Source organism: Cervus elaphus, chromosome 25, assembly GCF_910594005.1.
Source record: "Cervus elaphus chromosome 25, mCerEla1.1, whole genome shotgun sequence".
Classification (NCBI taxonomy): Eukaryota; Metazoa; Chordata; class Mammalia; order Artiodactyla; family Cervidae; genus Cervus; species Cervus elaphus.
Genome location: NC_057839.1, coordinates 52,385,732 through 52,402,003, shown reverse-complemented (window position 1 = coordinate 52,402,003; position 16,272 = coordinate 52,385,732). Strand labels below are relative to the sequence as shown.

General features: G+C 35.9%; 1 protein-coding gene across 1 annotated transcript in view; it reads right to left on the bottom strand.

Moving 5' to 3' along the window:
- Positions 1-16,272, bottom strand: part of CDH12 (cadherin 12) — a 445,647-nt gene that overhangs the window by 83,126 nt on the left and 346,249 nt on the right. The window contains exon 4 of the mRNA XM_043887731.1: positions 15,045-15,164. Within this exon, the coding sequence (XP_043743666.1) occupies positions 15,045-15,164 (120 nt within the window). The remainder of the gene's footprint in view (positions 1-15,044; positions 15,165-16,272) is intronic.

Below are 16,272 nucleotides of genomic sequence, written 5' to 3'. Positions count from 1 at the left end.
TTTGCTGCTTTGCATACAAGATCATCGTTACAATCTTTCTAACTTCAAAATATATGCGTTAATATACTGTATTGGTGTTTCGCTTTCTGACTTACTTCACTCTGTATAATAGGCTCCAGTTTCATCCACATCATTAGAATTGACTCAAACACATTCATTTTTATAGCTGAGTAATATTCCATTGTATATATGTACCACAACTTCCTTATCCACTCATCTGTTGATGGGCATCTAGGTTGCTTCCATGCCCCAGCTTTTGTAAACAGTGCTGCAATGAACATTGGGGTACATGTGTCTCTTTCAATTCTGGTTTCCTCAGTGTATACGCCCATCAGTGGGATTCTTGGGTCGTATTGAACCAGAGATCAAATTGCCAATATCCACTGGATCATCGAAAAAGTAAGAGAGTTCCAGAAAAACATCTATTTCTGCTTTATTGACTACACCAAAGCCTTCGACTTTGACTTGGAGATGGGAATACCAGACCACCTGACCTGCCTCTTGAGAAACCTGTATGCAGGTCAGGAAGCAACAGTTAGAACTGGACATGGAACAGTAGACTGGTTCCAAATAGGAAAAGGAGTACGTCAAGGCTGGATATTGTCACCCTGCTTATTTAACTTACATGCAGAGTACATCATGAGAAATTCTGGGCTGGAAGAAGCACAAGCTGGAATCAAGATTGCCGGGAGAAATATCAATCACCTCAGTTATGCAGATGACACCACCCTTATAGCAGAAAGTGAAGAGGAACTAAAAAGCCTCTTAATGAAAGTGAAACAGGCGAGTGAAAAAGTTGGCTTAAAGCTCAACATTAAGAAAACTAAGATCATGGCATCTGGTCCCATCATCTCCTAGGAAATAGAGGGGTAGACAGTGGAAACAGTGTCAGACTTTATTTTTTTGGGCTCCAAAATCACTGCAGATGGTGACTGCAGCCATGAAATTAAGACACTTACTCCTTGGAAAGAAAGTTATGACCAACCTAGACAGCATATTAAAAAGCAGAGACATTACTTTGCCAACAAAAGTCTGTGTGGTCAAGGCTACGGTTCTTCCAGTGGTCATGTATGGACGTGATAGTTGGACTCTGAAGAAAGCTGAGCACCGAAAAATTGATGCTTTTGAACTGTGGTGTTGGAGAAGACTCTTGAGAGTCCCTTGGACTGCAAGGAGATCCAACCAGTCCATCCTAAGGGAGATCAGTCCTGGGTGTTCATTGGAAGGACTGATGCTAAGACTGAAGCTCCAATACTTTGGCCACCTCATGTGAAGAGTTGACTCACTGGATAAGACCCTGATGCTGGGAGGGATTGGGGGCAGGAGGAGAAGGGGACAGCAGAGGATGAGATGGCTGGATGGCATCACCGACTCGATGGGCATGAGTTTGAGTAAGCTCCGGGAGTTTGTGATGGACAGGGAGGCCTGGAGTGCTGCGATTCACGGGGTCGCAGAGTTGGACACGACTGAGCGGCTGAACTGAGCTGAACTGACGGCAGTTTTATTTCTAGTTTTTTAAGGAATCTCCACACTGTTCTCCACTGTACCAGTCTGCATTTCCACCAACACTGTAAGAGGGTTCCCTTTTCTCCACACCCACTCCAACATTTACTGTTTGTAGACTTTTTGATGGTGGCCATTCTGAACAGCGTGAGATGATACCTCATTATGGTTTTGATTTGCATTCTCTACTAATGAATTATGTTGAACATCTTTTCATGTGTTTATTAGTCACCCGTATGTCTTCTTTGGAGAAATGTCTCTTTAGTTCTTTAGCCCATTTTTTTATCAGGTTGTTCATTTTTCTGGTATTGAGCTGCATAAGCTGCTTGTATATTTTGGAATTTAATTCTTTGTCAGTGGTTTCATTTGCTTTATTTTCCCCCATTAAATTATGTGTAGTTTTAAAAGTGAAACACCCACAATGTCCAATGGTTTGGATATAATTCAATATATTGCGGTAATAGCCATTTACTGACATTTGTGCAGCATTGGGAAGATGGTTAAGGACCTCACTAAGTCAACCCCACTTAAACATAATTTACACAGAATGATCTTACCTTTAAAAAATAAATTGTTAAAAAAATGTATATTTTATATGCATGCTCAGCCACTAAGTCATGTCCAATTCTTTTCAACCCCATGGACTATAGCCTGCTAGTCTGCTCTGTCCATGGGATTTTCTAGGCAAGGATACTGGAGCTTGTTGCCATTTCCTAAGTGGTTACAGTGAGCATGAGATTTCTAAAAAAATACCATATTCTTCATTCTTATTTTTTTAGGATATATATATTAACTTTTTTAAACACTTGAAATATTTTATTTGTATATTTTCTTTTGTTTCTCAGGATTCCTCTCACTAATTTTAGTCACAGATTTTTTTTTTTTACTTAGATTTCATTAAGCTTTGCCATTGTAGGGAGTTTTGTCTCTCTTATCACCAAGTTATTCCAGCCTCTAATGGAGTGCTTATCATTCAGAAAAAAACTTGGTAAGATTGTGTTGATCATCTGACTAGTGGGATGACTAGCTGAATAAAGAAAGAAATCTATAAATAATTTATAATCATGAACCATTTGATATATATGCATATTTATATAGCTTACTCATTTTCTGCCCTTATGCCCAAGTGTAGAACTGTATTTATATGTAGTCATAGTGAAAAAGCTGAAACCTTCTGAATTTATTAAATGAATTTTATAACAAACACTAACATATACCCAATAATTTTAGGGGGGATTGCAGATAACTTGTCTTAAATGCTTGTGTATTTAGTATTGCTATTTCTTAAATAATAAGGCTTATATGAATAATAAATGTAATATAAGTTGTAAACACAAAATATAGAATCGAAATCATAAACTAAATACATATCCCTAATTCTTCTGTACTTATCTAATGTTGTTCTTTTGCTAATTTAGATTTAACTACAATCTGAGTTTTCTTCTAGCCCTTGGCAGGAAAAAGTTGTAAAAAAGGCAAATTCCATTTTTACTCCTGCTGTTTCATTTATGCTCTGCTATTCACTTACTATTATTTCAATCTGTTTGTCCTTTCTTCAGCTTGGATTTCTGATGTTTCAATTCCAAAGGTCTTAACTAAGATCCTTTATCTCTACATCTTGGCTGTACGCCTTAAGCTACATGACATCTGCCTGCCTTATAATATTTATATTTTCTAAATAAATGCCTGAATTTAATTCACATTCATGCTATAGTTTCCACTTGTTGATAAGATTTGTGTTTACTCAATTCATTTCCAGTAAGAACATATGTATATTTTTTTATTTTACTCACTTCATTTCTAATAGGACAATTTCCAATATCACAATGGACTTCCCTTCCCTAGTGGCGCAGTGGTAAAGAATCCAACTGCCAATGCGGGAGACACAGATTTGATCCCTGGGTTAGGAAGATTCCCAGGAGAAAGAAATGGCAATGCACTCCAGTATTCTTGCCTAGAGAAACCCATGGACAGAGAAGCCTGACAGGCTACAGTCCATGGGGTTGCAAAGAGTGGGATACGACTTAGTGACTAAGCAAAAACAACAGTAAATACTCCACAGAAACTCCACAGTAATGATACCACAAATTGTAATTAATTTAAAAACTAAAAAATTAATTTAAATAGTAAATAAATAAATTCATTGATTTATAATCAATCTTTACTTTTTAGGCACATGTACATTGAATCCTAGTATGAGTGTCTTGTACCTGATGAACTTTCCAACATACACAATCAAGATAATTAGGGTAAAAGCAAGAATGAGAAAAATATATTTATTTCTGCCAATATAAATGGAAATATATGGTTAAGAGTATTATACCCTTAAATTTATATATTAAATAATACTAACCTATCAGGGGATATAGTCTCCCTTTACTATCACCCTCCTGCTTGTATTCAAGCCTCTCAATTTTGGTGAATCTGGGTGTATTTCGTAAAATTGGGTTTGATAACTCTGATCTTACCAAAATTGATGCTTTTGAATTGTGGTTGGAGAAGATTCTTGAGTCCCTTGGACTGCAAGGAAATCAAACCAGTCAATCCTAAAGGAAATCAGTTCTGAATATTCATTGGAAGGACTGATGCTGAAGCTGAAACTCCAATACTTTGACCATCTGATGTGAAGAACTGACTCATTTGAAAAGACCCTGATGCTGGGAAAGACTGAAGGCAAGAGGAGAAGGGGAGAACAGAGGATGAGAGGGTTGGATGTCATCACTGATTCGATGGACATGAATTTGAGCAAACTCTGGGAGTTTGTGATGGACAGGGAAGCCTGGCGTGCTGCAGTCCACGGGGCTGCAAAGAGTTGGACATGACTGAGTGACTGAACTGACTGACTGACTCTGCTGTCAACTTTTTGAGGTGAAAGTAATGTACTACTATATTGAAAAAATCATAAAATATTACATGTGATAATCGAGTATTTGGTTTGATCTGAGTTATTTCTTGAAGTGGCTGTTGAACTGTAGGATTTAAACATGGGGCCATAGAGTTAGTAAACACCTTTACTAAAATATACATTTCATTCAGGCACTGTTACTAGATTTAAGGGTACAGTGGGAAACATGCTTCCATCTGCTTCCCCAGTACCAATTTGTATACTTTTCTAGACTTCTTTCTCCTCTCTGGCTTCTGGTTACTTTAGGCCAATATGCAAATGATTGGATAGTAGACAGATGATGAGGTTGGGCTTTTCTTTCCATAAATTTCCCACATTCCACACTCTCTCCTGCCACGGTCTGCCTGTCTCTACCCCCATTCCCTCATTTTTCCACTCCAGTGTGGAAACTGCAGCCCCTTCTTCTTTCTTCTCCAGATTCTGCATTATCCTTTATGGTTTCCTTACAATCTGCTCGCACATCCCATAAAGAGTCCTTTTATTAAACTAATTTCAAATTGCCCAACTGGGTATCATCTTTTTTCATCTGGGAAAATAATTGATAGAGTCTCTTACAAGGTCCCTTCATGAATTGTACATTTAATGGGTATGTGTTCCTGTGGAGTGGTGCAAAGCCCATAAAGAAGCTATTAAATGATTAAACTAATTTCAGATGGTGATTGCTGTTATGAGGAAAGTGAAAGCAAGTGCTTCTGAAGGTAGTATCAGAAATGTCCTCTGCAAGGAAAGACTTTAGAGCTGCAATTCTAGAGAAATGGAAGAAGTAGACTTATAAAGAACATAGGGAGGAGTATCCTAGTGATGAAAAGGAGAGCATTACTTCCTTAAAGCTTACAAGAAGAGCACTTGGAGGTCGATATGGCTGCAGCATACCACTATTGAGAGAGATGGTATAAAAGAAGACCACAGATATGAAGCAAAATGAGATAGTGGTTTTCAAAGATAAATAAACCTTCTGGGAAAACATCTTGAAAATCAACAAGTAGGACTACATCAAACTAAAAAGCGTCTGCATAGCAAAAGGAGTAATCAACAAAAATGAAAAGGCAGTCTATGGAATGGGAAAATTGTCTGTTTACCATATATCTGATAAGGACTTAATACCCATAATAGAAAAGAACTTATGTGACTCATTAACAAAAACAAAAATCTAGTTTAAAAAATGGGCAAAGAAACTGAATAGAAATTTTTGCAAAGAAGTAATACAAGTGTCCAGTAGTTACATGAAAAGGTGCTGGACATCAATATTCATCAGGGAAATGTACAATTATCAAAGCCACAATGAGACATAACCTTAAGATTTTATAATGGCTGTTAACAATAAGTCAAGAACAAGAGATAACAAGTATTGGCAAGAATGTTGAGCAAAGAGAACCCTGTGCACTGTTGGTAGGGATGTAGCATCCAGTTCCATCATTTCATTGGATATGGATAGGGGAAAAGTGGAAACAGTGACATATTTTCTTGGGCTTCAAAATGACTGTGGATAGTGACTGCAGCCACAAAATTAAAAGACACTTACTCCTTGGAAGAAAAGCTATGACAAACCTAGACAGTGTATTAAAAAGCAGGGACATCAGTTTGCCCACAAAGGTCCATCTAGTTAAAGCTATGGTTTTTCCAGTAGTCATGTATGGATGTGAGATTTGGACCATAAAGACGGCTGAGCACCGACGACTTGATGCTTTTGAACTGTGGTGTTAGAGAAGACTCTTGAGAGTCCCTTGGACAGCGTGGAGTTCAAACCAGTCAGTCCTAAAGGAAATCAATCCTGAATATTCACTGGAAGGACTGATGCTGAAGCTGAAGCTCTAATACTTGGCCACCTGATGTGAAGACCCAACTTATTGGAAAAGACCCTAATACTGGGAAAGAATAAGGGCAAGAGGAGAAGGGGGTGACAGAGGATAAGATGGTTGGATGGCATCACTTGCTCAATGGACATGATTATGAGCAGTTTCTGGGAGACAGTGAAGGACAGGGAAATCTGGCATGCTACAGTCCATAGGGTCACAGAGTCAGATACAACTTAGCGACTAAGGAACAAAAACAACAGTAGGAGATAGTATGGAGTTTCCTTAAAAAAAAATTTTTTTTTTAAATAGAGCTACTATATGATTCAACAATTCTTCACATCTGAGTATATATTCAGGGGAAGTGAAAATAAAATCTCTCACACCATGTTCGTTACAGCATTATCCATAATAGCCAAGATATAAAAATAACAGAAGTGTCCATCAACAGATCGATGGATAAAGAAGATGTGATATAATGGAATATAATTCAATAATTCAGTCATGAGAATGAAAAATAAAATTCTGCCATTTGCAACAACATAGGAGAAACTTACATTATGTTATGTGAAATAAGTCAAACAGAGAAAGATAAATATGCTATGATATAATTTATACATAGACTAAAAAGCTAAACTTACAGAAACAGAAAGTAGGATAAGTGGTTACCAAGGGCTGTGAGGTGAAGGAAATTGGGAGATTCTGGTCAAATGGCACAAGCTTACAGTTATAAAATGGATAAGTTCTATGAATATAATATATATCATGGTGCTTACAGTTAGTATTACTACATCATATACTGAAAACTTGCTAAGATAGGTCTTACAATTTCTCATCACATAAAGAAAATGGTAATTGTGTTACATGATGGAGGTGTGGCTAATGATCACAATGGTGGTGATCATTTTGCAATATACAAGTGTATCAAACCAATACGTTGTATACCTTATATTTACACAATATTATATGCTCATTATATCTTAACAAAGCTGGAAAATATTATTAATTTGAGACTATTCAGATAGATTATGTGGACTGATGGATGGATAAATAGATATAGATAGATAAAGAAAGACAAAATGAACAATAGATGAAAGACTGCATTCTCCATTCTCTGAGGATTAGAGTCCAGAGGAGACCTGGATCACCGCTCTGTTCTTAAAAAGGCAGCCAGGAAGATGAGGTCTGAGTGTGAAGCAGGTCATAGAGCTCCTCCTATAGGAGATCCTCAGAGACAGTGCAGATCACTCGGATTGAAGATATAATATAGTCTTCACTTTCTCACTTAACTCTCTGATCTTACCTTTTACAACTCCGTCTTTTGTTCACGAGAGCTTTGCAACATCTTTTCCCTCTGCTGGAAATTTCTTTCCAAGATGAATAGGACTTCCAAGGTAACTTCAGTTCCGTTCAGTTCAGTCACTCATCGTGTCGACTCTTTGTGACCCCATGAACCACAGCACACCAGGTTGCCCTGTCCATCACCAACTCCCGGAGTTCACCCAAACTCATGTCCGTTGAGTCGGTGATGACATCCAACCATCTCGTTGTCTTGTCGTCCCCTTCTCCCCCTGCCCTCAATCTTTCTCAGCATCAGGGTCTTTTCAAATGAGTCAGCCCTTTGCATCAAGTGGCCAAAGTATTGGAGTTTCAGCTTCAACATCAGTCCTTCCAATGAACACCCAGGACTGATCTCCTTTAGGATGCACTGGTTGGATCTCCTTGCAGTCCAAGGGACTCTCAAGAGTCTTCTCCAACACCACAGTTCAAAAGCATCAATTTTTCGGCTCTTAGCTTTCTTTATAGTCCAGCTCTCATATCCATACATGACCACTGAAAAAACCATAGTCTTGACTAGACGGACCTTTGTTGGCAAAACAATGTCTCTGCTTTTTAATATGCTATCTAGGTTGGTCATAACTTTCCTTTCAAGGAGTAAGCCTCTTTTAATTTCATGACTGCAGTCACCACCTTCAGTGATTCTGGAGTCCAAAAAAATAGTCAGCCACTGTTTCCCCATCTATTTGCCATGAAGTGATGGGACCGGATGCCATGATCTTAGTTTTCTGAATGTTGAGCTTTAAGCCAACTTTTTCACTCTCCTCTTTCACTTTCATCAAGAGGCTGTTTAATTCTTCTTCACTTTCTGCCTTAAGTGTGGTGTCATCTATAAATGTAAGGTTATTGATATTTTTCCCGGCAATCTTAATTCCAGCTTGTGCTTCTTCCAGTTCAGCATTTCTCATGATGCACTCTGCATATAAGTTAAATAAGCAGGGTGACAATGTACAGCCTTGACGTACTCTTTTTTCTATTTGGAACCAGTCTGTTGTTCCATGTCCAGTTCTAACTGTTGCTTCCTGACCTGCATACAGGTTTCTCAAGAAACAGGTCAGGTGGTCTGCTATTCCCATCTCTTTCAGAATTTTCCACAGTTTACTGTGATCCACACAGTCAAAGGTTTTGGCATAGTCAATAAAGCAGAAATAGATGTTTTTCTGGAACTCTCTTGCTTTTTTGATGATCCCGCAGATGTTGGCAAATTGATCTCTGGCTTCTCTGCCTTTTGTAAAACCAGCTTGAACATACAATAAGATGGGAAAGACTAGAGATCTTGTCAAGAAAATTAGAGATACCAAGGTAATATTTCATGCAAAGATGGGCTCAATAAAGGACAGAAATGGTATGGACCTAACAGAAGCAGAAGATATTAAGAAGAGGTGGAAAGAATACACAGAAGAACTGTTCAAAAAAGACTTTCATGACCCATATACTCATGATGGTGTGATCATTCACCTAGAGCCAGACATCCTAAAATGTGAAGTCAAGTGGGCCTTAGGAAGCATCACTACGAACAAAGTTAGTGGACGTGATGGAATTCCAGTTGAGCTATTTCAAATCCTAAAAGATGATGCTGCAAAAGTGGTGCACTCAATATGCCATTAAGTTTGGAAAACTCAGCAGTGGCCACAGGACTGGAAAAGGTCAGTTTTCATTCCAATTCCTAAGAAAGGCAATGCCAAAGAATGCTCAAACTACTGCACAATTGCACTCATCTCACACACTAGTAAAATAATGCTCAGAATTCTCCAAGCCAGGCTTCAGCAATACATGAATTGTGAACTTCCAGATGTTCAAGCTGGTTTTAGAAAAGGCAGAGGAACCAGAGATCAAATTGTGAACATCTGCTGGAATATCAAAAAGCAAGAGAGTTCCAGAAAAACATCTATTTCTGCTTTATTGACCAGTGAACTTAGTGGTAAAGAATCTGCCTGTTAAGGCAGGAGACAGAGGTTTGAGTCCTGGGTTTGGGAGATTCCCCTGGAGAAGGAAATGGCAACATACTCCAGTATTCTCGCCTGGGAAATCCCCTGGACAGAGGAGCCTGGCAGGCTATAGTCCTTGGGGGTGCAAAAGAGTTGGGTTCAACTTGGCAACTCAACAAGAACAAACCATGAATTAACTGCTCTACTTTTTTCATATCTGTCATCAAAGTCATCTTCATAGGACTGTATTGGTCATTCTATCTAAAATTCTACACTGAATTAGTTTTTTTTTTTTTTTTTTTGCTTCTGCAGTGATTTTTTTTTAAAGCTAGTTCATTCTTAAACTTTATTAAAAATGTGGTGTCCATGACCACACAGATAAGGTATATAATTTAAAGAAAAATGTTGCCAATAATGTATTTTGAGGATAAGAAAAGTTATCAGGTTATCTTGAGGAGAAAATGTGAAGTTTGCATGGCCCAACTTTGCACCTACAACATTCCTTAACTATTCTTTAAGATTTAGAAGTCACTTCCCCAAAAGGTTTTTTTTTTTTTTTCCCTCAAGGAAATTTCCCCACTCTCATCAGCCTATATCTAGCGCCCAGGAGCCACACTATGTATCATAGAATTGTATCCTAGGAAACCCAAATGTAATTTTCTGAGGACACGATGACCTCCTTCAGATAGATGGGTTCTATTTGAGGATCGTCTTGATTCATCTCAGAATCCTGGCACACAGAACCTGCTAGGCAATTGGTTATAGATAAATATGTATCAAGGAATTAATACTAGAATCCAGCACCTTATCACTCAATACCTGCTTTAACACTTCCAGTAAAGTGAAGCTCACCATCTCATGAGGTGTTTGCCCCTCTTATTTACGGACAAGCATTAACATCAATTTTTTGTTAATGAAACCAAAATTCTTTCTCCTGTAATGCCTACGAGCCACTGATAGTCCTTTTACTCTTGTGCAACACAGAAAACAGCTAATTCCTCTTTTATACAACAATTCTACAACTTCCTAAAGACATACCCCTGGAGTATTTTCCTTTCAAGGCCAAATATTGTTATATCTATCTGCTGATTTGTGCATTCCATGGTTTCTAAAATAAGGCAAGTAGAGTTCACACAGAGTTTTCATAAAGTGTGACAAGGCGGAATACAAGGAAACCATTGTCTGTGGTATATTTTTAATCATGCAATTTACTGTACATATGCAAATTATTATAAAACAGGTAACAGCATATGCTGGTGAATCTTAATAATTGTCTATTTCCAATTTCACTCCTGTAAAAAAAAAATCTGTTTTTCATAAGCACTGACTGAAATGTCTGAATCCTGTAAGACTTTTCTCTGACTTAAAATCAAAGGCATGTTCAAGTCATGAAATAGTATAAATATGTATATTGTAGTTTATATAAAGAATTAATCCAAAATAAAGTCTGACGCATGCTTTAATTTTAGTATGGGGCTTTAAAACACTAATGCATTTTTTAAGACTGAAAAACATACATATCAGTCAGGGTGGAGGAGGATTTATTTAGGAAGTAGGCTTAAAGAGAATAATCTTTAAACAAAATGTGCTAATGGAACTGAAAGAGGAAAAGTCTTGAGAAAGTGTCAGTTCTCTCAGCATTTTATCAAATTTCCCAAACAGAAGCAAGGACAGAAATACAGAGCACGAAATCTTAGGATAGTGGATATAAGAAAAAAGAAAATAACTCAGGCTTGCAACCCCATTCTCACTCAGTTGTTTTCATGTGATTTCTCAAAATGCACATTAAATACATAGCAAAGTCTTGTAAATACACTTTTTGACAGTGCACATAAACAAAAAGACATTGATGACAAATTTCTAAAGATGACTAGTGGTGATGTTTACACAGTGTGAACATTCATAATGTCACTGAAGAGTACACTTAAAATGGTTAAAATAGTAAATTTTCTGTTATGTATATTTTACCATGATAAACAATTTAAAGTTTATAAATTTTAGAATATGTTGAGCTAAAATAGGCTTATAAGGCTTTCTCAGGTAGAGCTGAGATTATTTAGAAAAATCAACATATCACCACATGATACACAAAATAGCAATATCTAGTTATCCAACTCAGACTAGAATTTGAAATCATTTAGAGAAAAATTCAAATACCTCAGAAGAATTTTAAATGCAAATTGTCATGAGATCAATTATTTATAATAACATTTGTTTTCCTAAATAAAATAATTTATCAATACTATGGAAACATTTAACCTCTCAATTTCATGCATCAAATAAAATATTACAATGCCTCTCATTTAATGTTTTATAGATTATAAATATTTTTCTAATATATAATAAATATTAAGCCTATAGTATATATAATATAAAAGTATATCAATGGAACAAATATTTTAGTGTTTAATATATGCTAAATATAACAAGAATCAATATTATTTGGTGTTTATAAATCCATATACCTTTTAGCTTTTTAAAAATGTTTAATAATTATTTGAGGCATATACATGAAGGCATGCAAATGTTAATCACAGTGAACAATCTCTTAGGTAAGTCATAGAATTACCAAATTAGCCAATTTTGAAAAGAACTATCATTTGGGGATGTATTTCATAGAATGCATCACTTTATATCATTTATAAATAAACTGACCTTATTTTTATATTATAGAGATGCAATGAATGTTTGTCAAACAGCAATGTCAATGAGAATGTAAAACTTTTATCATTCCAAGTGAATAATAGTAAATGATTATATTTATCTCTTCATAAATATTTAGGTACCAGAAGTTTTGATGAGGCTCTTCACTTAGAAATTATTTTAAACTGTTTTCTGTAGTCAAATGTGGAAATTTTTTATTAGTATCAGTTTTTCATGCATTTTATTTCACAACAGCAAAAGGAATCATAAAAGGAAGCTATATGGCTGGAACAAATGGAGGCTATTTCTGAGAAATTGCAATTACCCTTGATTTTTGATTTATTCTGATCTACCACAAGGTGATAAATTTGACAAAAAGTCTCCTTAATGGTTTCTGTGCATGAAGAACTAGTTATCATTCTATTAATGATGTGCTTCACCATCCACTCTTTTCCTGTCTAGTGGTCTGGGGCATTGTTAGTACCAAGACTTCTGTCTCCAGTGAAAATCAATGCTTCGAAAAATCTATTCCATAGTTCACACCAGAATTGTTTCACCTTCAGTTATAAATAAAAGGCCTCATATAGAAATATAAATACACAATTAGAAAAGCCTTATGATGAATATATATACACTCTTCTGTAAAATGATGCTTTCAGAAGACATTAGAATTTATCTAAATTTGATATTGAACAATCAAGAGGAGGCAAGTATTTGATTCATATAATTGTCTGTTCATTATTAATTTGACCAGAGCAATTATACTCTGCACCCATGACTTATGCTTCAATTCATCTTCATATTTTGTGTTTTTTTTAGTTGGATATTATCTCCATCTATAGTTATTTTGCCAATATTAAATCTTTACTCTTTCTTCTGCCACATTTATTCTGAGTATATAAACTCATCTTCTTTATAATCAATACAACTCAGGAAGTTTAGCCTAATACTAAACACTTTCCTCCTCACCAATGTCTATACACCTTCCTTTCCTTTTCTCGCATGCTCTCTGCCTGTGAGAAGTGCTTCTCAGAGGTTGAAGTGATCTAAGAGACATATGCTGTTCTTACTTCTATTTCTGTTAGATTCTCTAAACATAATTGTATCAGAAAAAATAACCCATAATGCTTTGATCTCAAAAAAGGATGGATAACATCTTTGATAATTTCATTATTTGTCTATACATCTGACATTTTGTACAAACCTTCTTAATTCCTCTGGAACATTGTACCATCATAAACAACTTTCTCAAACTTTTTATCACCAATTTTCCCTTTTTTTCCTACAAATATAAAAACTTTCCAAAGGTAAACAACAATAACCACCACAAAGTTTCCTCAGTACCTATACTTAAAATATTTACTTCTCATCTTGTCTGTCTCCTTCTTAAAAATAACTTTAAAAAAATAAATAAATAAATAACTTAAATTTTAGGTATAATCTTCCCATTACACACTCATTCTTAACAGTTGCCCTCTGGCTTTTGATTTCTGATCTTCCAAACCAAAAGAGTTTCTTTGTACCAAACCTCTCTGTATTTCCTTAAGCACTGATGTTCCCTTCTTCATGGGCTAATACTGTCTTTACAACTATTTACCTTTTTTTTTCTTTTTCAGGTGTACAAAAGGGAGCAACTCCCAGGCTTATTATCATAATGTTTAGATGGCTTCTGTCTCCCTATTGGCTTGATGAAGAAGGTGAGAAGTGAGGACAGGATGGCAGGTTAAGTTGACAGAAAATTTGTAGGTTCTTTATTTTCACTTAATTGACCTTATGTTTCCAGGCAGCATCCATCTATGGTTAATTATTAATTAACCTATGTCTAACTGGTATTCCAGATTCTAAACATGTCGAGGAAGTATAAGTTTTGAGAAGTTTAACTCATTTGCATGTATAGTGTCAGAAGCGAATACCTTAAAATCAGTGTAGCTCTTTAAAGATCTATTTACAGATTTTAAAAGTAATTTATCAGTCCATTATATTAACAATTGATTCCATTACTTTAAACTAATGTGTTAAATAGTATGGAATTCACCATGCAATATGCTATGAGGTATATATGAATTAATAAAACAACCGTCTTTACAGGGTTTCTGCATTAACTGTGACACAGAGCATCTCCTTTGATCACTGGTCAGCTTGACTGGAGTTCCTGAAAATCATTGTTATTCAAAAACAAATTCTCTAGAAACAGGGCTACCTTGTTTAGTTTTAAAGAGAATGCAAAATCTTCCTGCATGTTTTCCTGCCCTTCCTATATTTTCCATAGATTCTTATATATTGGGCCTTGAAAACTGGAATTTCAAAAGTTTGACTTAAAAATGAGACTGAATTCAAAAACATAGAGCAGAAAAAATAGTGATCTTGGGGTTTCAAGTTTGTCAGCCCTCTCCTTTCCCCTATCTATGTTTATCCAAAGTCACCATCCATAACCCTTGATAAACAGAACAATAGAAATTCCATTCTTGAGTTGATTTGGCCCCCAAATTGAATATAATTGAACTCAACCAAGAAAAAAACTATTTTAGCTTTTTTAGAAATAAAAAAGCTTTTTTTTTCCTTTTTCTTTTATTTCTTTCTTATTTTTTCTTTTATTTCTTTTTATTTTTAGAAATAAAAAGCTATTTTAGCTAGAAGAAGCAAACAAACAAAAAAATATTCCTAACCGTTTGAAAATTTAAAGTAAATAATACAGAGAATTCCTAACAAATTTGGACTTGACATATATGCATAAAAAATTTATTTTTATACCAGTTTCAATCTGAAGGAACTAGCTTTGTAGCAGCAAGGTAAGATCTGATCTTCTTGGCTTGATAGTCAGCACACTGAATCTTTATTGAGGTGTTAGAAGAGGCAAGTTCCCATGCCAAGATTTAATTAAAGTTTAAATATTTGAAGGGGAGGTGATAATGTTGTCTCTAATAAAAAATTTACCTGTCTTGGGATCAATAGAGAAATAAGGTTGTCCCTGAAGAATGCTGTAAACGACTCTGGCACTGTTTCCATAGGTTGGGTCATCAGCATCCGTGGCCTTGACTTGGAGAACATAGGCACCTGGAAAATAAGACAATATGACTCTAGCAACTTTGTTGTATAGAGCTCAAGAGTATGTCTTTTATCCTCTGGACTCCTTTTTCCTTTGGACTTTGGCATTCTTTTAATCTGTGAGTATAGGAAGACACTGAGAGTAACTCAAATATTATAGCCAAAATGTTGAGCAACAATATTAGCTGTTAGGGCACATGATACCTCTTTTAAATAGGTATCATTTCCAGTAGCGCCATCATAGACCTCAAAGTCGTTGCAGTAGCTTTATTGATTTGTACACTGAAGAAAACATGACTCCACTTACATTATCTCATCTGCTTACTGTAGATGTTTAATTGCATGATTATGATATCAGAAGAAGAGATAAAAGGTTTCAAGGCTTCCTGAGCTTTAGAGGGTATAAGTAATTTGCAATTGCAATTTAAAAATCAACATTTACACACTTATTTAGGAAGCCTTTAATTAGGACAGAATATTTGAGAAAGCGAGGAACCAAAAATAATTGCAAGAGTATCTAGAGAAGCAACTTTATGCCTCAAGGTTTAATCATTCTAAGTGATAGCTGATATTGGGAAACTTTAAAGACAATCCAATGCCAAACAATGATTGCAATCCAGTTGCCCAAAGAGACAACGCCAAAGAGTGCTCAAACTGCTGCACAATTGCACTCATCTCACACGCTAGTTAAGTAATGCTCAAAAATCTCCAAGCCAAGCTCCAACAATATGTGAACTGTGAACTTCCAGATGTTCAAGTGGGATTTAGGGAAGTCAGAGGAACCAGAGATCAAATTGCCAACATCCACTGGATCATCGAAAAAGCAAGAGTTCCAGAAAAACATCCATTTCTGCTTTATTGACTACGCCAAAGCCTTTGACTGTATGGATCACAATAAACTGTGGAAAATTCTGAAAGATATGGGAATGCCAGACCCCCTGACCTGCCTCTTGAGAAACCTATATGCAGGTCAGGAAGCAACAGTTAGAAGTGGACATGGAACAACACACTGGTTCCAAATAGGGAAAGGAGTACTTCAAGGTTGGATACTTTCACCCTGCTTATTTAACTTATATGCAGAATGTATCATGAGAAACACTGGACTGGATGAAGGACA